Source organism: Cannabis sativa, chromosome 1 (assembly GCF_029168945.1).
Source record: "Cannabis sativa cultivar Pink pepper isolate KNU-18-1 chromosome 1, ASM2916894v1, whole genome shotgun sequence".
In the NCBI taxonomy this organism is placed as follows: Eukaryota; Viridiplantae; Streptophyta; class Magnoliopsida; order Rosales; family Cannabaceae; genus Cannabis; species Cannabis sativa.
Genome location: NC_083601.1, coordinates 26262060 through 26283891, shown reverse-complemented (window position 1 = coordinate 26283891; position 21832 = coordinate 26262060). Strand labels below are relative to the sequence as shown.

The 21832-nt window shown below is 36.0% G+C and overlaps 2 protein-coding genes across 2 annotated transcripts; one reads left to right on the top strand and one right to left on the bottom strand.

Annotated features, from left to right (window-relative positions):
* Positions 1 to 16764: 16764 nt before the first annotated feature.
* Positions 16765 to 19182, top strand: LOC115705566 (uncharacterized). The gene is made up of 3 exons (XM_030632932.2): positions 16765 to 17630; positions 17770 to 18364; positions 18737 to 19182. The coding sequence occupies exons 1-3, from the start codon at positions 16963 to 16965 to the stop codon at positions 18881 to 18883; spliced, it is 1410 nt and encodes a 469-aa protein (XP_030488792.2). The 5' UTR covers positions 16765 to 16962; the 3' UTR covers positions 18884 to 19182.
* Positions 19167 to 21725, bottom strand: LOC115705567 (putative RING-H2 finger protein ATL21A). Its single transcript, XM_030632933.2, has 2 exons — positions 20619 to 21725; positions 19167 to 19819 (listed from the first exon to the last, which is right to left on the bottom strand). The coding sequence occupies exons 1-2, from the start codon at positions 21301 to 21303 to the stop codon at positions 19347 to 19349; spliced, it is 1158 nt and encodes a 385-aa protein (XP_030488793.2). The 5' UTR covers positions 21304 to 21725; the 3' UTR covers positions 19167 to 19346.
* Between the last annotated feature and the right edge of the window lie 107 nt (positions 21726 to 21832).

The following is a 21832-nucleotide window of genomic DNA, read 5'->3' as shown; positions in this document are numbered from 1 at the left end:
CACATTTTTTATTTTTGAATGTAAAATTTAAAAAATAAAAGTAGTTATAGAATAAACTTTTATTTTTTGCTTTTAAAATTAAAAAATTAAAAATAATTATAGAACATATTTTTATTTTTCAAAATAAAAAATAAAAAACAAACATATCATGTCAAGGGTTTGAAATATATAAATGATGAGTTTTTTGCAGTTAAACTCTCACTTAATTTTTAAGGGGTAAATACCATTTTAGACCATGTAGTTTGTAAAAATTACCAATTGGATCCTCTATTTTGTTAAATGATAAAATGGACCCTGTATTTTTCCAAATAGTAAACATAAGATCATGAGCTTAATTTTCGATATTTTTTTTAATATAACCAACTTGAAGACAATTTTTAATACAAACAGATACAGAAAATGTAAACAGTTTTGTTATAGTACTTTTAGATCAGATTATAATTAAATTTTATTTTGATAAAAAATCAATTCAAGGTCCTATTTATACCATTTTAGAAAATACATGGTCCATTTTATCATTTAACAAAATAGAGGGTCCAATTAGTAACTTTTACAAAACACATGGTCTAAAATTGTATATACCTTTTGTAACGCCCTGAACCTCAGGAACGCCACATGTGTGCTTTTATAATCTTATTATCAATAATCTATTAGTTTAGGGAAAGTGTGGTTTAATTCAAAATATATATATATATATTATCTTTAATTAAATTTAAAATAGAAATTTTAGTTCAAAATACTGTCGTAATATGGGGATCCCCTGCTAATAAAATTCTTTTACAACTAATTATAAAACCATTAATACAAGAGTAGGTTATACATCCAATCATAGAAAAAGGGGTGATCCTGCTTCCTGGAAGCCAAGACAACACGGTTGATATGTACATTGCTGGGAGACCTCTGACTCGTGGCCAAAAAGAACCGCTAATCTTCTTACCTGCATCATGAAGCACCCGTGAGTCATAATGACTCAGCAAGAAAGCTATTAGACAAAAGAAAATTATGGAAAGTGATAGTAGATTTCTTTTCAACAGATTATTCATACCAGTAGATTGCACTCTTTCAACGTATATTTACAATTCAGCGTCTATACGAACAACTCATTACAAAATTAAGAGTATTTATACCTATACATAATCAACAATCCCAGCATTTCATAAAACACCTTAATCATGCATTATCATAAATATTCATTTTCAATGCTTCATAAAGCACCCTAGTTCACACATTAGCATATCCACACAATTTCAGTGCTTCATAAAGCACTCCAATCATACATCATTACAACCTGTTTTCTTACATCCCTAAGCCACTGAGACTGTAAGAAAAATGACCAATTTCATAAGCAATTTAACATTTATTCAATCCTACCTTAACAAAAATGTATTCAATTACAACTCATCACATAATAACACTCTTGATCGTTCCACAACTTCATAACCACATAATTTAGGCACTTCATAAAGTACCCCTACCACTCGTTAACCACGAGCTGTATATGTCACTATCGTTGTCCGATACAACAAACGATAAGTAAGAAACCTATCCGCGGTTTCAGGAGTAATTACTCATAACGGTAATAACCGTTTCTTTTACTCGATCATAATCGAGCCACAACGATAATAATCGTTTCATAATACTTCCCTCGATCATAATCGAGTCAAACGATAATAATCGTTTCATAATATTTCCCTCGATCATAATCGAGTCAAACGATAATAATAATTTCATAATATTTCCCTCGATCATAATCGAGTCAAACGATAATAATTGTTTCATAATATTTCCCTCGATCATAATCGAGTCAAAACATACACTTATCGGAATCTCGATCATAATCGAGACTATCACAATTATAATCGTTAACTACAAACGGTATATAGTACTTTTCTTACCTCAAGTCCAAAGTCAAGTATGTGGGCCGACCTGAGTGGAACGATGCCTGACACTTTCGAGTCCTATGTCACGATAAAGGTAAATCAATAAGGGTCCATTCCAAAACACTGTCTAAAACCCGCATAAAATAACTTAGGGTTTTCTACCAAATCTTATGGTAAAAACACCCTAAAATAAAATACATCTTTTGGCTCTAATCTATGTCTCATAATGTAGAGCTCTTCATAAGCTTCGAAACGGTATATAGAATGTCTAAAACGGACACCCGAGTGAAAAGTTATGGCTAAAATACAAAAATCGGCGATTCCTGAAAATTGACCATCCGGAATTCCGGTTGGTGCAGCCCTGATCCATCCGGAATTCCGGTTCACAACAGCAGAAACTCGAAAATTTCAGCTCTTCAAAGTCCCAAAACTTGCTCCAAACCTAACCAATTGATCCCAAACTTTACAGAGCAGTATAATAACCATAAGACAACATATTCCAAGCTTCAAAACACAACAATTCAATCTCTAACTCAAAATCACATGTTCAAGTGAAGAAAACTTAATTTTTAGCTTCATCCAATGAAACTCAACTCAACCAGCCATGGAAACCACCCAAATCAATTTTCAGCATACTCAAAAATCTAAACTAAACATAACCCTAACTTACTTTAACTCCTACAGCTACTGAAACACAAAACCTTACTCCAAAACCAATTAAATTCTTAGAACAAAGCATAGAACTTACCTTGATTGCTTCTAGGTTGTGCTTAGGTTCTACAAGATACTTCAATTCAAGAGAAATGGTGAAGTTTTGATCCTTTGCTGGTTGGTTTTTGGTTCACACGAAGGGAAGAAGAAGGAGAAGAAGAAAAAGTTTTGTTTTCTTGCCTTGGAAGCTTTTCCCTTAAATAGGGTTTCTTATTATTTTCTTTCTTTCTTTTTTTTTAATAATAGTGGGCAGCCCACAAAGTCTAGAAAGTCAAAATACCTATTATACAAAATGACTAATTTACCCCCCAAAGAAATTAAACTTTAAAATAACCTAGGGGCATTTTTGTAATTTTCTAACTTTCCCGATTTAACCTACTTCTCAACATCTTAACCTAGTCCGGTATAATTTCCAATATAACACAATTTCAACCATCGTGACATTTCTGACCATTCTGTCGAGTTCCACAATTGCCAGGCCCGAAAATATTTTATTCGAATTATGGTATCTACGATACCCACATATTTCAATACAATCTCCGTAATTAATAAATTACGCTTTATTATTCATTTACTCATATTTTCCTAATCAACTCGTAATTAGTTTAAGTAGGATTATAATCCTACTCTAATACCCACTTAATCACATATTTAATAAAATATGTCCAATTAAAATATCAATATATTTTTCGGGATATTACAACTATCCCCTCCTTATAGAAATTTCGTCCTCGAAATTATTCAAATAACTCAGGATACAGCTCCCGCAACTACGAATTTAACTCTCGAATTGCCTTTCAATCTTGTTATTCTCTCAGGGCACTAAAACTAACGGTATAGTCTTTACTTCGCAACACTTTCTCTTTCAATTCAGAAAATCTATACCGACTGTTCCTCATATGACAAGTGTGTTTGAATTTCAATATTTTCATAACTCCATATATAGATTGCTTCTACCTCATACTCCTGAAACATTAAAGTGCATATTGGAAACCCTAGATAAAGCAGGGAGTATGGTTAGCTAATAAGCTACCCGACCTACCCTTTCCAAAATTTCAGACGGACCGGTTAACCTGAGACTTAACTTTCCTTTCTTCCCAATTTTTGAATTCCCCTTATTGGAACAACCTGAAGAAAGATAAATTCCCCACTTGAAATTTAATACCTCTACACTTTAGATCAGTATATCTTTTTCATCCTTTACATAAAGCAACGTACGAACTTGAAACGTTAAATCGCATCAGTGCCACATTCACAGTACTCTAATAACTGTTATTATATAAAGACTCATTCAGCGAATGATGCTTACTTCAAGAAACCTCAAAATCTATCACATATGCTTGTCACTGACTCTCTCAGCCTTTAGATGTACACTTTAAATCTCAATCTGAGATAATTACTTTTGAAGCATGACAAAGTTGATCTATTTCTTTGTCAAATAGATTAGCACACTAATCCGCTTTAACTGATAAGAAATACTATATTGACTTTGTACACTTATTCCTACTTACTCAAATAGTATCATAGAACCCTACAATTCTATAGTTTCCAACCAGAAAGTCTATGGTTACTTCTTTCCATTTCCACTCAAGTATCTTTAGGGTTTGAAATATTCCTACTGGTCTCTGACACTCTGCCTTAACTTGCTGACAGATTGAACACTTGACACATACTCCATAATGTCGTCTTTCATGCCTAGTAGAAGACATTTTACATCGTGATACTCCTTAGTTGTTCCCGAGTGTAAAGAGTATGGTGTAGTACGAGACTCATCTAGAATCTTCTGTTTGATATCCTTATCGACCGGTACACAAACCGTGTCTTTATATCAAAAAAAAAAATCCCTTCAGACGAAATTAAAAGAAAAAGTCCTTTGTTGACCTAGTTTCAAGTCTTTCTTTGTACCCTTGTAGCTCAGAGTCACCCTGCGCTGATACATTAGACTATAGTGTGATAGTAACAAGTTCTCCAATCACGAACTCGATCCCCACTCTATTTAAATCTTCATCCAACTTTGGTAAAATCTTGTCCTAGACCTCTCCAAATTAAAGCATCCATTACAAATTTTCTTTCCTAGATTGATAGAGAATCTCACCGTTAAAAATTTCAATCAACTTTAACCGTCACCATTGTCTCCCATCTAAATTCTTCCAAAAGAAAAGTATTTGAGGCTTTCGTGATCTGTAAGACTTCACATTTTCACCATATAGAAAATGGTTCCCGACTTTCAGTGCAAAACGATTACTGCCAATTCAATATCATGACTAAAATACCACTTCGCATACTCCTTCATTTGGTCTAAGTAATTAGGCAACAACTCTCCTAAACTGTGTCAGAATACAATCTAATCCTTGTATAGAAGTATCACATCAAATCACATTTTCCCCTCACTGACTAACAATGTTAACATTAGTATAATGGTTAATCTCTATTTCAATTCTTTCGATTTGATTCCACTAAGGGCGTTGCCAACCCCCAACAAATATTTTGTAGTATCTTGTTAATTCCAGAAAATCTCTAACCTTCATTGCAAATTTGGGATTAGCAAAACTCACATTTCTTACATTAAGCACAAAACTTATGCTTCTAGAGACATTACAAAATCATCCAAGGGTGTCTCTCATATGGCTCCCTTGGATCCGAAGAAATCACAATACCCTTAATGAAAACAATTACAAAGTCATCAGTACGAAAACTGTTTTAGGAACATCCTCCTTTCGAGTCTTCAACTGGTAATAACCAGATCGACGACCGAACCTAGAGAAAATGATCCTTTCTTAAAATTAATCAACGTAACATCTATCCTTGACAAAGGATACTCGTTCTTCACCGTTAATTGGTTTAATCTCCCAGCAATCAACACCCACTCATAAGGTTTCGTCCTTCTTCCTCATAAACAAAACCTACTCAGGCTAGAAATTTCAAGCCTAATATTTCCTGTGATGGATTATTCACCCCTTTCAATTCTGCAGTTACCATCCAACTCAGAACTTTGGGTACAGGTTTTACTCATAGTATCAATTCAATTCATAATCAATTTCCCATTTCATCAATAATCTTGGTAGCTCTTCTGAAAAGGAATCTAGAAGCCTTTGAGCCACAAAATTGTGTCCCAGTTCCACCCGATGTTTCCTTTGCAATATTTGCCACACTAACTGAAAGGTTGGTGCATCCATCCCATAATAAACCTTCAGCCTTAAACGCCATGATCAATAGATTTCAAGACCTTTAATCCTTGCCCAAGAACACGAAGGTCCTCACCTTCTGATTCAAAAGTTACCATCTTTCCTTCCTAATTAATATTTGCATTATACTTTACAAGTCAATCCAATCCTCAACATTACCTCAAATCATCTAAATTTAACACCAAAACAACCAACCATTCTCTTACTAGGACCCGTAACCAATGGGTTTTTTTTTTTTGTCAAGATCATTAAAGTTAACATCCTTTAGCCAATCCAACACTGGACATTTACTTTCATGAATCTCTCTCTTCATATTATTTCCTTTGTGATCTAATCCTTATACCCTCAACAGTAAGGGTTAGCTTAATCACCTGAGCATAAAACTAGAAAACTCCTAGTTATTTAACCATAATATCTACATTCTGAACAATATACCTGATCCACCTTAAAGCCTTCCTAGCGGCCTTAGTAGTCGTTGCATTTTAACAAAACTTTGCCAATCGGTCTAGCTTAGTATCATTCTCCATTATTGTGCTGCCCGAAATCAACCATACAGGTTCTACTACAGTGTCACTCAGATAATCTCTTACTTCATAGCATTCATTTGCTCTCAGCCTTGTGGTAGGAAGATTTATACCCACACTACCTACCCCGAGCCTAGTAGGCTCTCAATTTTACTTACTAGATCACCTCAGGTATACCTCCTAGTATACCCGTGATCAATCCTTTCCCATAGTTAAAATCTTTCTAACTAGAATTAATGCTAATAAGCATTACCACACATGCATAGACATAATTAGCAACCTTATATTAAAAACTTATCACACTTCTCTAACAACTTTACACATATAAAATAAGAAGACAATTCAAACAATTAGTAAATAAACCACTAATCAACTAACAATCAGCACTTACTAAACCATGAGTCGAACGAGTCTTTGCAGCCAAAGTACATATCAAACCAGTCTTCAGGATCTTTAAACCTTGGTCGCTCTGATACCATGTTGTAACGCCCTGAACCTCAGGAATGCCACGTGTGTGCTTTTATAATCTTATTATCAATAATCTATTAGTTTAAGAAAAGTGTGGTTTAATTCAAAAAAAATATATATATATTATCTTTAATTAAATTTAAAATAGAAACTTTAGTTCAAAATACTGTCGTAATATGGGGATCCCCTGCTAATAAAATTCTTTTACAACCAATTATAAAACCATTAATACAAGAGTAGGTTATACATCCAATCATAGAAAAAGGGGTGATCCTGCTTCCTGGAAGCCAAGACAACACGGTTGATATGTACATTGCTGGGAGACCTCTGACTCGTGGCCAAAAAGAACCGCTAATCTTCTTACCTGCATCATGAAGCACCCGTGAGTCATAATGACTCAGCAAGAAAGCTATTAGACAAAAGAAAATTATGGAAAGTGATAGTAGATTTCTTTTTAACAGATTATTCATACCAGTAGATTGCACTCTTTTAACGTATATTTACAATTCAACGTCTATACGAGCAACTCATTACAAAATTAAGAGTATTTATACCTATACATAATCAACAATCCCAGCATTTCATAAAACACCTTAATCATGCATTATCATAAATATTCATTTTCAATGCTTCATAAAGCACCCTAGTTCACACATTAGCATATCCACACAATTTCAGTGCTTCATAAAGCACTCCAATCATACATCATTACAACCTGTTTTCTTACATCCCTAAGCCACTGAGACTGTAAGAAAAATGACCAATTTCATAAGCAATTTAACATTTATTCAATCCTACCTTAACAAAAATGTATTTAATTACAACTCATCACATAATAACACTCTTGATCGTTCCACAACTTCATAACCACATAATTTAGGCACTTCATAAAGTACCCCTACCACTCGTTAACCACGAGCTGTATATGTCACTATCGTTGTCCGATACAACAAACGATAAGTAAGAAACCTATCCGCGGTTTCAGGAGTAATTACTCATAACGGTAATAACCGTTTCTTTTACTCGATCATAATCGAGCCACAACGATAATAATCGTTTCATAATACTTCCCTCGATCATAATCGAGTCAAACGATAATAATCGTTTCATAATACTTCCCTCAATCATAATCGAGTCAAACGATAATAATAATTTCATAATATTTCCCTCGATCATAATCGAGTCAAACGATAATAATCGTTTCATAATATTTCCCTCGATCATAATCGAGTCAAAACATACACTTATCGGAATCTCGATCATAATCGAGACTATCACAATTATAATCGTTAACTACAAACGGTATATAGTACTTTTCTTACCTCAAGTCCAAAGTCAAGTATGTGGGCCGACCTGAGTGGAACGATGCCTGACACTTTCGAGTCCTATGTCACGATAAAGGTAAATCAATAAGGGTCCATTCCAAAACACTGTCTAAAACCCGCATAAAATAACTTAGGGTTTTCTACCAAATCTTATGGTAAAAACACCCTAAAATAAAATACATCTTTTGGCTCTAATCTATGTCTCATACTGTAGAGCTCTTCATAAGCTTCGAAACGGTATATAGAATGTCTAAAACGGACACCCGAGTGAAAAGTTATGGCCAAAATACACAAATCGGCGATTCCTGAAAATTGACCATCCGGAATTCCGGTTGGTGCAGCCCTGTTCCATCCGGAATTCCGGTTCACAACAGCAGAAACTCGAAAATTTCAGCTCTTCAAAGTCCCAAAACTTGCTCCAAACCTAACCAATTGATCCCAAACTTTACAGAGCAGTATAATAACCATAAGACAACATATTCCAAGCTTCAAAACACAACAATTCAATCTCTAACTCAAAATCACATGTTCAAGTGAAGAAAACTTAATTTTTAGCTTCATCCAATGAAACTCAACTCAACCAGCCATGGAAACCACCCAAATCAATTTTCAGCATACTCAAAAATCTAAACGAAACATAACCCTAACTTACTTTTAACTCCTACAGCTACTGAAACACAAAACCTTACTCCAAAACCAATTAAATTCTTAGAACAAAGCATAGAACTTACCTTGATTGCTTCTAGGTTGTGCTTAGGTTCTACAAGATACTTCAATTCAAGAGAAATGGTGAAGTTTTGATCCTTTGCTGGTTGGTTTTTGGTTCACACGAAGGGAAGAAGAAGGAGAAGAAGAAAAAGTTTTGTTTTCTTGCCTTGGAAGCTTTTCCCTTAAATAGGGTTTCTTATTATTTTCTTTCTTTCTTTTTTTTTAATAATAGTGGGCAGCCCACAAAGTCTAGAAAGTCAAAATACCTATTATACAAAATGACTAATTTACCCCCCAAAGAAATTAAACTTTAAAATAACCTAGGGGCATTTTTATAATTTTCTAACTTTCCCGATTTAACCTACTTCTCAACATCTTAACCTAGTCCGGTATAATTTCCAATATAACACAATTTCAACCATCGTGACATTTCTGACCATTCTGTCGAGTTCAACAATTGTCAGGCCCGAAAATATTTTATTCGAATTATGGTATCTACGATACCCACATATTTCAATACAATCTCCGTAATTAATAAATTACGCTTTATTATTCATTTACTCATATTTTCCTAATCAACTCGTAATTAGTTTAAGTAGGATTATAATCCTACTCTAATACCCACTTAATCACATATTTAATAAAATATGTCCAATTAAAATATCAATATATTTTTCGGGATATTACACCCTTTTTTAAGCTCAAATTTTGATTGTAAAATCTCCAAATTGCTGAACTGGTAGTAAATTTAAAGTGTCATTCATTTTCCGCGGGCAATATAGACTATGATATGTACTTTTGTACATGTGTTAAATTTAGATTGGTACACTTAATATTATTATTTAAAAAATATACAAATTATCTCAAAAATTTATAATATATTTAATTTTTTTAAAAAAATATTTTATTTTTGCTTTTTATTATTTTATTTAATTTTAAAATGAATTTTAAAAATAATTTTTAAATAATAATATTGTTAAGAGAGATGAGTTGGTTAAGTTTGTTAATTCTGTTGAGCACTGTTTGTCTTGACAGTTAGGTTGTTAGTTAGGAGTAGTTAGTTGTTGGCTACCACTTGTATATATAACCTCTTGTAATTCCTAACTGACAATCAATACACAACAGCTCTTTCTCTCTTTCAATCCAGTTCTCTTTCTTTCTTTCATTCGAATCTTACATGGTATCAGAACTTTGCATTGTTCATGGAGTTTACAGATTCTTCCAATGGAGCAGCAACAAGATTGAACACTGCTCAACTCCACAATCCCCAACCTCTTCTGCCAATGTCCTACCATGTCACCTTCACACACTTGTTGTCAATAAAGCTTGATGAACACAACTTTTTGCCATGGCAACATCAAGTTTTTGCATCCATTAAAGGTAGTCGTCTGTCTAAATTTCTTGATTCTAGTCAAATTCCCCTTAAATTTCTAACACTTGTTGATGAATGTGCTACCAATGTCAACCATGTCTTCGAGGACCGGGAACAACAAGATAACCTGCTTGTTTCTTGGCTTCTTTCTTTTATGTCTGAGAAAACTACCAATCGAATGATTGGTTATGACACAATGGGAAGCCCTGCATGAATACTATACAGCTCTTAATGTAGCTAATATCAGTTTGTACAAAACACAGCTTCGCAACACCAAAATGCTTGGCTCTCTCAATGAATATTTGCTTAAGATCAAGAACATTGTTGATTTTTTAGCTACAATCGGGCATAAACAGACTGCTTAAGATCACATTGAGGCCATTTTCAATGATCTTCCACCAGAGTACGATGTGTTTGTCACATATATTACCACAAGGAAAGATGCCTACTCTATTGTTGAGATTGAGGCCTTGCTCATGGCTCAGTCTGCAAGAATTGAAATGAATGCCAAGAACCTTGACATCAGCAAAGGGGAAGCTTATCTCTCTCATGCCAGATATCCTGGGTATAATCCTTACACGCGCAACAATTCATTTGGTTGTCAGCATCAAAATTATGGTGGTGGTCGAAGTGGTCCTAATCAATATGGTGGTTTAGGATATCCAGGAGGCAATGTGCAAAACCAGAACAATCGTGGTGGCCTAAATATTGGTAAAGGACAAAACACTTCAGCACAAAACCCAACAAGCCGTGGTGGTCCCTCCTTTGCTAGAGGACAAAACAACAACTGGAATCAAAAGCCCCAGTGCCAACTCTGTCACAAAATGGACCACACTGTGAAACTGTGTTTTTACAGATTCGACAAGTTATTCACATGCTCAGAATACTTTCAAAGGTTTCCTCCTACAGCACATGTTGCTGAAATGCAGGCCTGCTGTGCCACAGGTGAAACTGTTGGTGATGAGAGTTGGTACCCTGATTCAGGAGAAACACACCACCTTACCCCAGATAACACCAATCTTGGCACTAGTTTAGCCTACAATGGCCAAGAACAAATCTATATAGGCAATGGTACAGGCCTAAATAGCGAACACATTGGTAATGCATCCTTCTTATCCCCATTTTCTTCTGATACTCTACATCTCAATAATTTACTCCATGTTCCATCTATTACCAAGAACTTACTTAGTGTGTCTAAATTTGCCCTTAACAATGGTGTTTTCTTTGAGTTTCACCCCTTTACTTGTTCTGTCAAAGATCAAGTAACCAAGAAGATCTTGATGTCTATGAAGCTTGACAAAGGTCTTTACAAGTTTGAGTCTCCTCAACTAAGTCACCAGTCCATCAAAGACTTCCCAACACCTATCAACACCTCAAAATTGCATTGTTACAATAGTAAAATGTATGTTTCCAATTCATTGTATTCTCTTTGGCATAGTAGGCTTGGCCGCCCTACTGCCAAAATTGTAAAACAGGCTCTCAATTCTTGTAACATCCATTTTCCTAATAAAAATTTACATTATTTGTGTCAAGCTTGCTACCTTGCTAAGTCACATGAATTACCTTTTCCCACATCTACCACTGTTTATGACACTCCACTTCAATTATTGCATAGTGATTTATGGGGTCCTGCCCCTGTCATATCCTCTAATGGATATCGATATTATATAAGTTTTGTGGATGCCTATTCAAGATATACTTGGATCTATCTCTTAAGAACTAGGGATGAAGCTTTGCCTACATCTACCAAGTCCAAAATCCAAGTTGAATTACAACTAGGCCACAAAATTAAAGCTATCCAATCTGATTGGGAAGGAGAGTTTGGATCTTTCACAACTCTCCTTGAAACTAGTGGTATCATACACAAGCTTGTTTGTCCCCACACCCATGAGCAAAGTGGGGTTGTGAAAAAAAAGTACAGACACATTGTAGAGTCTGACTTGACCTTACTTGCCCAAGCCTCATTACTTCTCAAGTATTGGGATGAAGCCTATAAAACAGCCACCTATCTCATCAATAGAATGCCCACACTTGTCCTACAAAATCTAACACCATTAGAGTTACTCTTCTCTGTCAAACCAGATTACAAACAGCTAAAGGTTTTTGGGTGCCTATGCTATCCTAACCTAAGACCTTACAACAGAAATAAACTTTAATATAGGTCAACACTATGTGTCTTTCTTGGTTACAGTTTGTCTGGTAAGGGCTACAAGTGTTTATCTAAAGAAAAGAGACTTTATATTTCAAGAGATGTAGTGTTTGATGAATTTAAGTTTCCTTATGCCACCATTGTTATACTCTCTCAACACACCAGTCCCATGTCCTCATCCTTGAGTCCTGGTATTCCTTCTATATTACATACTGGCAATCCTCACATCCCAACTCCAAACATCACTCCTTCACCATCTCCATCACCACAAACCAACATCACCAACCTTGTTCATGTACCTAATCAGGTTGTCAATGCCATACCAGAACCACCAACTGTTGTCTCTAATCCCCCCACTGTTGTTCTTGATGAACATGTTCCTACTGTGACCACCAACAACACTGTTGCCTTGCCTGTTATCAATAACACTGAATCTGTTTCCCCTGTCACCACTAACAATCAATCTGTAGTTGGTCCCACTACTTCAACACATCCCATGACCACTCGATCAAAAGCAGGTATAAGAAAGCCTAAAGTTTTTCTAGTTTTCTGGGAACCAAAAACTGTCAAACAAGCATTGCAGGAACCCTATTGCTTAAATGCTATGTCTACTGAAAACAAGGCTTTAATCAGAAACAAAATATGGACTCTTGTCATTTTACCACCAAACAGAACTCCTATTGGATGCAAGTGGGTTTATAGAATTAAGTATAATGCAGATGGCAGTGTTGATAGACTCAAAGCAAGGTTAGTTGCTAAAGGCTTTCACCAACAAGTTGGCTTTGATTTTTTTGAAATATTTAGTCCAGTTGTCAAACACAACACTATAAGAGTTGTTTTAACTATTGCTGTTACAAAAGGGTGGGCAATTAGACAACTAGACATTAACAATGCCTTCCTTAATGGTGACCTTCAAGAAGAAATTTACATGGTTCAGCCACCTGGGTTTGTTGATCCTCAATACCCTAACAGAGTTTGCAAGCTTAACAAGGCTATTTATGGCCTTAAACAAGCTCCTAGAGCTTGGTTTGCAAAACTCTCTACTGTTCTCCTTGAATATGGCTTTCACTTCTCCAAATCTGATCCCTCATTGTTCATCAAAGCCAACACTACCAGTTGTATCTATGTTCTGGTCTATGTTGATGATATCCTCACCATGGGAAGTGATGACTGCTTAGTTGATTCTCTTATTACTGATCTTAGCATCAGATTTGCTCTTAAAGATCTTGGCTTGGTTGACTACTTTCTAGATATACAAGTTACTAGAACTACAGCTGGAATTCATCTCTCCCAAAACAAAATATCTCCAAGATCTCCTAACCCAAGCTGGTATGCGAAATGTCAACACACAATCAACTCTAATGAACAATGGTTTGAAGTTGTCCAGCTATGGTAGTGAACCAGCTCCTCACACCACTTTCTGCAGGTCTATTATAGGGGCTCTCCAATATGCCACCATTACCAGACCTGAACTCTCCTATTGTGTTAACAAAGTATGTCAATACATGCAAACACCTTTGCTCTCACACTGGACTACAGTAAAAAGAATCTTGAGATACATTGCTGACACTCTTGACTTGGCCTTTAAATTAAACCAGATCCAGATTTTGTCTTGGATATGTTTTGTGATGCTGATTGGGCATCTGACTTGGATGATAATCCACCACAGGCTACTGTGTGTATTTTGGAGGTAATCTCATAGCTTGGAAATCTCAAAAACAAGTTACCATCTCTCGATCATCCATAGAAGCAGAGTTTCGAAGCTTGGCCAGTGTTGTTGCTGAAGTTGTATGGATTCAATCATTGCTGCAAGAACTTCAAATTCGCATTCCTGCCTTTCCATCTGTGTAGTGTGACAATCAAAGTACAATTTTGCTGGCTGCTAACCCTGTTTTACATGCTCGAACAAAGCACATTGAAATGGATATGTACTTTGTTTGAGACAATGTTCTTCAGCAACAAATTCAAGTTAAACATGTCCCTGCCTCTGCTCAACTAGCTGATTTCTTCACCAAGCCCATCAATAGCAGCAAGCTCAGTGATTTCAGGTCCAAACTCAGTGTTCTTTCTCTCACCACTGAGTTTGAAGGGGGTTGTTAAGGGAGCTACGTTGGTTAAGTCTATAAATTATGTTGAGCAATGTTTGTCTTGACAGTTAGGTTGTTAGTTAGGGGTTGTTTGTTAGTTAGTTGTTTCTCCACTTGTATATACAACCACTTGTAATTCGTAACTGATAATCATTACAGAACAACTCTTTCTCTCTTTCAATCCAGTTCTCTTAATCTCACAAATATTAAGTGTACCAATATAAACGTGTCATGTGTACAAGAGTGTACACTTAAGTAGTTCACAGTGATAGTTAAGCGGATTACACTTTAAATTTACTACTAATTTAGTAATTTGGAGGATTTTACTGTTAAAATTTAAACTTGAATGATTAAATATAAATGAAACAACAATTAAAAAGATTTAGCCGCCAAAAAACTCATAAATAATACGTTTATAAAAGGTGATATAAAGCATAGAAACTTAAATTTGGTTAGCAATATCAATGTTGGTAGTTCATGACTAAACATTTGTTCAAGCTAAAAAATAAATTATATTAGTTGGAAGAAATCACTCCTTTTTTTTTTTGGAAAGAACTACTTGTTCATTGATTAAGAAAGTAGATAGGAATCACATGGGGATTACCCTCCCCTTGATACAAACTGCTAACTTACTAGCGATTCTAGCATTTTTAGCTGCACCATCCGCCAAAACATTAAAATTACGGTTGATAAAAAAGAAAAGACAAACCAAAAATATTTTAGATAAATTATTTATTGAGTAAAATACATTTGCCACCCTCCAATTTGGGTCTCCAACTGGTGTAGATAAGGCTTAAACTGCAATTTTCAAATCTGAGAGGATATGCACCTCTTGCCACCCCAAATCGATTGCCCTGGTAAGAGCAAGTAGGATCGCTTTAAATTCAGCTTCCAAGGCCAATTGCGTCTGAAGCATTTTTAAAATATAAGGAATTTCTTTTTTTTTTTTTAAAGAAAAGTTTTATGCAAAAATTTTAATATACAATTGTAATTTTTTTTAATAACTATATACAATTGTAAATTAAAACACTATTTCTTATCTTTCGAAAAAAAAAAAAGAGAACTATTTCTTAAAAAAAAAATATCTACACATTTAGTATTCTATGTTTCATCTAAATATAAAAGGAAATTTGATTTTCTATACTTAAAAAATCCTAAAAAAATTTCCCTAAACCTAAATGTTATATCATTGGCAATATATGACTACTTTTGCTTTATCCCCATAATACCCCTCACATTTGAACCAAAGCAATTCTCTCTCTCTCTCTCTCTCTCTCTCTCTCTCTCTCTCTCTCTCTCTCTCTCTCTCTCTCTCTCTCTCTCTCTCTCTCTCGGCCAAAACACCTCCACAGACCACGGGTCACCTCCACCACCTCCAACGACGACGACGAGGACCACCCAGCCCCCCTCTGTCGGACCCGAAGCCTCAACCAACCCAGCCCCCTCTCTCTCTTCGTCTCTCTGGCCAGAAAAAAAAAAAAAAAAAAAAAAAAAAAAAAAAAACTCAAGTGGTCCGACCATGGGACCACTTCGAGTTTTTTTTTTTTTTTTTTTTTTTTTTCGCCGAGAGAGACGAAGAGAGAGAGGGGTTGGTGCACGGAGAGAGGGGGGCTATGGGGGCCGGTGCGTCGTGCGCCGTCACCGTCGGTTGAGGCTTCGGGTTCTCGGGGTTGAGGCTTCGCGACTGAGAGAGGGGGCTGGGTGGGTTGAGCCTTCGGGTCCGAGAGAGACGAAGAGAGAGAGGGGGCTGGGTGGGTTGAGGCTTCGGGTCCGACAGAGGGGGCTGGGTGGTCCTCGTCGTCGTCGTTGGAGGTGGTGGAGGTGTTTTGGCCGAGAGAGAGAGAGACAATTGCTTTGGTTCAAATGTGAGGGGTATTATGGGGATAAAGCAAAAGTAGTCATACATTGCCTATGGTATAACATTTAGGTTTAGGGAAAAAAATTTAGGATTTTTTAAGTATAGAAAATCAAATTTCCCAATATAAATTAGGAACCTTATATTTAATAATGTTTATTTAGTACTCTATATTCTAAAATCATACATATTTAGTATTCTAAATGTATTTTTTTTTTTTATAAAATTTTATCAATACAATCAAACTATTTAAAATTTTATGAATTTTAAATTCAAATTTAATTATTTAATTATATATAGTTAAGATCTCTTTGATTAAATTGTTAAAATTGTATTGATTAAATTTACTTTAAGATAATAATAATATGGAAAATTTCTTAAAAAAAAAATTACTTTAAGATACTAAAATTGTACAATTTAAAAATATAAGATATTATTAAAAATACTATCAAATATGAATTTTATAAAAAAATATTCCAAGAAGAAAAAAAGAATATTAAAACATTATTTAAATTTGCATTAGAATTTTTTTCAAAAAAAAAAAAAATTGCAGTAGAAAAGGAAAAATCCATAGAATAAATAGAGTGACCCCAATAAATATATAAGATTGTTTACAATTACATCCATTCTCTCCCGGCTTAAGATTTTGATCCCCTACTGATTCCAAACCCTAGAAACAGCCCTTTCCATCTGTGATCATGGATGTCACTGCAATTTCCGGTGAGCCCAGGATCTACCAGCTGATGGTCATGCTTCTGCAGAGGAAAACCCTAATTTTGAGGTACACAACCCCACAAGTTTACGCTAACGATGTCAAGCACCGCCTCCAGGAAATCACCAAAATACCCTCGCATCTCCAGCGGTTGATCACCGGATCGCGCCATCTCGACGATGATTCCGTGCTTTCGTGTGCCGACGAGGATCTGAGCTTTCCGACGGTGCATCTGACTCTTCGTCTTCGCGGCGGGAAGGGAGGGTTTGGTTCGCTGCTTCGAGGCGCGGGGACAAGAAACTTGAAGAAGACGAACAACTTCGACGCGTGTCGCGATATGAGTGGGAGAAGGCTGAGACACGTGAACGCAGAGAAGAGGCTGGAGGAGTGGAAAGCTACGGAGGAGGAGAGGAAGCTGGAGAAGAAGGCCCATGACTTTCTAAAGAAAGTTGCGAAGAAAGGAAAGAAGGGCGCTGGGGATGGTGCGGCCGAGAAGTATGTCGCTAAGTATAGGGAAGAGTCCGAACGCTGTGTGTCTGAGGTTTTAGATTCAGTTAGAGAGGCCGTGAAGGGAAAGCGTGAAGAGGGTTTGAAAGGGAAGCGTAAAGGGGCCTTTAAGGGCGATGCTGCTGACGCTAAGCGATTGAAAATATGGTAAATTTTCTTGCTTCAATTTTGTTCCTTTTTGTTCATATTTTTCCTTATGCATCCATGCTATCGTTATTCTTTGCTGGCTCCTGCTAAATATTTTAAGCTCATTGATATTGATATCTGAACATTTTAAATTGATTAGGATGGGAAAGCGCCAAATGGGTGTAAGTGATAGTGATGATTCAGATGAAGATGATGAGAGTGACGTAGGAAAGGAGAGTGAGAAATCCACTGTTTTGAATAATGGGAATCATTCTGATTCTAGTAAGGATGGCGATGATAGTTCTGGCTCTGTAACTGGTGTGAAACAAGTTGGAGAATTTTCTGGAGGGAGCTCATCCGAGAGTGGCCCGGAGGAAGAAGAAAAGGCTAGTAATATGCAGGAAACGAAAGAATCTAGTAAAACCCCAATTGTAAATTCTATTCCTTGTGAGGGAAATGATGTGTATGAAACAACTAGTCAGAAAGAGAAGATGGATCAGACTTTGACTGTATCTTGTTCCGAATTCCCTGATAATTCTGAAACTGAAGCTGTACAAGATGAAAAGGATCCTGTGGTGGACAATGTTCCCACATCAAGCTGTGGGAATGTTGTTGAAACCTTACTATCGACTTCTGAATCCCGTCCAATTGAATCCGATCCAGGAGTTCAAGTTGAGGCAAGTTCAAGTGGAAATGCTGGAATTACAGAAACTCCCCTGGACTTTGATCAAATCAATTCGGCTGCTGAACTAGAGGTATTTTTATAAAGTTCTTTCTTGCTATGTTCTTCATAGGTGTCGTGGTATACTCCATACTGTTGAATAATCTTTTGTGTTTATTCTCTGTTCTCCATTATTATGTAAATAAGTTAAGGATAGTATGTTTTTCTCATGCTTTTTTTGCTCTTTTTATGTCTCGTTGCTAATTAATTTTACTTATTCTTATTTTTCTGTCAAACTAATCTTTCTTATTCCTTCTTTCGGTAATGTCCACCTTATGAACATTTTTTGGTTAGCTTTCTACTAATGTCACCATAGCCTTTATCTTAACTTTATAAATGTTGGCTTAGTAGCTCTACGGCATCCATTATGAGTTTTGATTTATTATTCATTTCCTTGGTATGTTAGGCTCTTGGCTTGGAAAGATTAAAGACTGAACTCCAAACTCGTGGATTAAAATGTGGAGGCACTCTCCAGGAGCGAGCAGCTAGGCTTTTCCTGCTAAAGTCTACCCCTTTAGAGAAGCTTCCCAAAAAGTTGCTTGCCAAAAAATGAGTGTTTGTTGTTGTCTTTGTGGCCAACCAATTTTCCTTCGAAATGTGACTGGAAATTTGAAGTGTATATGTAGAACTGGCCTAGTTCTGACTCTAGATCACCTCTATATTATATTGCAGATGGATTAATATTTTAATACTTCAGTCAGATGTAATTTTCAACAGTGTTATGTAACTGATCTAAGCATGTTATAATTACACTATCCTCTTCTATTTTCTGTATCAATTTTTTTTAGACAAATATATACATATGCGTGTAATGTAACGCTTATAGTAAGTTCCCATTTCTTTAGAGTGCAATCATAGTATTTTTGTCTCTTGAAAGGTATGTTACACATGCTTGTTGGTAGCAATATATCGATGTGATTTTTCTCTTAAAAAAAAATCTTTAAAATACAAATGTACAGTAAAAGAAAAAAAAAGACCTATGTGTGATCGGAGACGGCACAAAAATTACTACTTTATCAGAAAGTTTCTGAGTTAGCACGATCTGAATCCGAGTTAACATGAGCAGGGGATGGAGATGGGGTGTTTCTGCAAACTGGACAAGTTCCGTTCAACCGGAGCCATTCGTCTATACACTCAGCATGAAAGCAGTGTTTGCACTCAGGTATACATCTCAGAGTCTCTTTGCTGCAGTACTCAGATAAGCATATAGGACAAGTGGTATCATTTCGACCCGGTACCCGCCTGCTCTCACCAAGAACAACCTTTTCATATGATTCTATGGTGGAGTCATCCAGGCCCACCATGACAATGCTGTGTTCAAGACCATCTGGTGCGGCCGCCACTGCTGTTGGTCTCCGCCGTGCATGACCTCGATGTGACCTATCTACAAGGCAAGCGAAACAGGCTATCCCAATTGCGCATGTCATGGCTGGCACGGCAATGGCCAAGCAAATGATTCTGAATATTTGGAGACCATCGTTTGATCGACCTGAAAGTTGAAAAAGCCATTAATGTGATGTTTCAAAGGTATAATGGTGGGATGAACCCATCAACCATGACCTTTGCTCATCCTCCAATGTTTTCCTAATCGGGTTATTCAGAATTAGTTTACTTAGAACACAAGTGTCATTGTTTTACTTCACTTTTAAGCTGAGCATTCCCTTCTTTTCCATCAACCTCTTACCAATCTTCTTACCCATCTTACCAAACCTTTTCCGCTCACCAGTTAGATTTAATCCAATTGACTGTTTTTGCAGTCACTGACCAAATACGCTTGGTGGACCTGTGACCGGTAACTACATTTTAACTACTAAATTAATTTGATAGGTTGAACACGAGGACCTAATGAATCCTCATTTCCTATTAGGTGGAAATAGATGGCAGTGTTAAACAAACAGCTAAAAATCAATTTAGCAACAGGAGTAGATCATCTACATATATATATTTTTTTGACTAATTCGCCTATACAAATTAATACACATGCTGGGCACGTTACAGCTTACAGTGGTACTTTATATAATAACACCTTATCACAGTTTCATTGAGTTGACATTTTGGTTTTTTACAGGTCAACGAACTATTAATCTTATACAGGTTAAGATACATATAGTATATACCGTAATATTCAAGACTCTTATGTCATTATTCATTTAATTATCCTTCTAACATGTGACCCAGTCAGAAACTTACCGCACCTTCGGACTGGTTCTGGGGATGTCAATTACCAAAGTACGCAAAACTGGAATATAAAAAACCAAAATAGAAAGAAAGGAACAAGTTTTTCTTACTATTTTCACGATTGAAGAAGCAGCCGATTTCTTTGCTGGTGTTACTCTTGAAACCACAGATGCCTCCTTGTAATTCACAAATACTACAATCGGGTTCATACCATGTCAAATGGAGATCATTATTAAGGCTGTTGGAGAATCCTTCATTGAACTGAACAGGTCTTTTAACCGGAACTGTTATAGTTTTCATAAGCTTACACGACTCGGCCAATATTTGGTTAGCAAGAGTCATTGAAGAGGTAGCTAAAACAGAATGAGTTGAGTTGCTAAGACAATCTATGGGAGCAAAACGAGACTTGGTGTAGGAAGATGGGCAACTGAGGAAGGTGTAGTTCTGATAAAAAGCAGATATGAAAGGAGACCCTGCAAGATTGAAGCTCAAAAGCCTACGAGGAAGACACTTAAGAGGATCATAGAGAAGTACTTCTTGAGTTACGTAGTTGATCTCTCGAACATAAAATTCCCCAGAAAAAGGGAGTTTCAAAACTGTTGTGTTCTGCTTATTGCAACTCAGGTCGAAACCTGGGTAGCCACAGTTTCTTCGAGGCTGATGAGATTTTAGCCGAAAAGGGAATCGAATAGGGATGTATTTATTGCCACACATGGAGATTTGGCAATGCTTTTGTGCGTTTAAAGTGGGAAATAGGAAGAAGAGAAGAAACAAGAGGATTTTAGGGGAACCCATATTTTTGTTAAAATCCTGAATCTAAAGTTTGGGGAGAGTTAATGTATAATAGTGATGGCATATATTTAATCTCGTTAAATATAATATATGAGTTATAAAGTCAAAATGTATAAAATAGTGGTGCAGCCAGTGTAGAGGAAATATAATATGATTTAAGAGTGGTCAATGCTTTTATAGCATTATTAACTTGTACGCCAGATGCCCTTAGATAAGACCAACAGAAAATAAGATTTGCAAATAAAATAAGATTTAATAGTGGAATATCCAAATGGGTCATTACACCAAACTAATTTTAATATGAAATCATGCAACTAACTTTACCTCCCTGATCGGCCACAAAGCTTAATGGGCTTAATCATCTGCATTATAACTTGTAAAGCACATTAATTAATTAGTCGTCACTGCATGGATTTTAACGAGATTATCTCAGCTCACTATGATTTTAGATTTGAATGTCCGTACGTCTACTTGGTATTAATATTCTTTTAGGAACAAATTTGGTTACTGCATGGACTTTTTCGTGACATAA

Excerpts from the sequence above, each read along its gene's own strand:
- LOC115705566 (XM_030632932.2), top strand. The coding sequence starts at position 16,963 with ATGGATGTCACTGCAATTTCCGGTGAGCCCAGGATCTACCAGCTGATG. Across the intron at positions 17,631-17,769 it reads GCTAAGCGATTGAAAATATG|GATGGGAAAGCGCCAAATGG; the intron begins GTAAATTTTCTT and ends TAAATTGATTAG. Across the intron at positions 18,365-18,736 it reads ATTCGGCTGCTGAACTAGAG|GCTCTTGGCTTGGAAAGATT; the intron begins GTATTTTTATAA and ends TTGGTATGTTAG.
- LOC115705567 (XM_030632933.2), bottom strand. The coding sequence starts at position 21,303 with ATGGGTTCCCCTAAAATCCTCTTGTTTCTTCTCTTCTTCCTATTTCCC. Across the intron at positions 19,820-20,618 it reads CTTCTTCAATCGTGAAAATA|GTCGATCAAACGATGGTCTC; the intron begins GTAAGAAAAACT and ends TTCAACTTTCAG.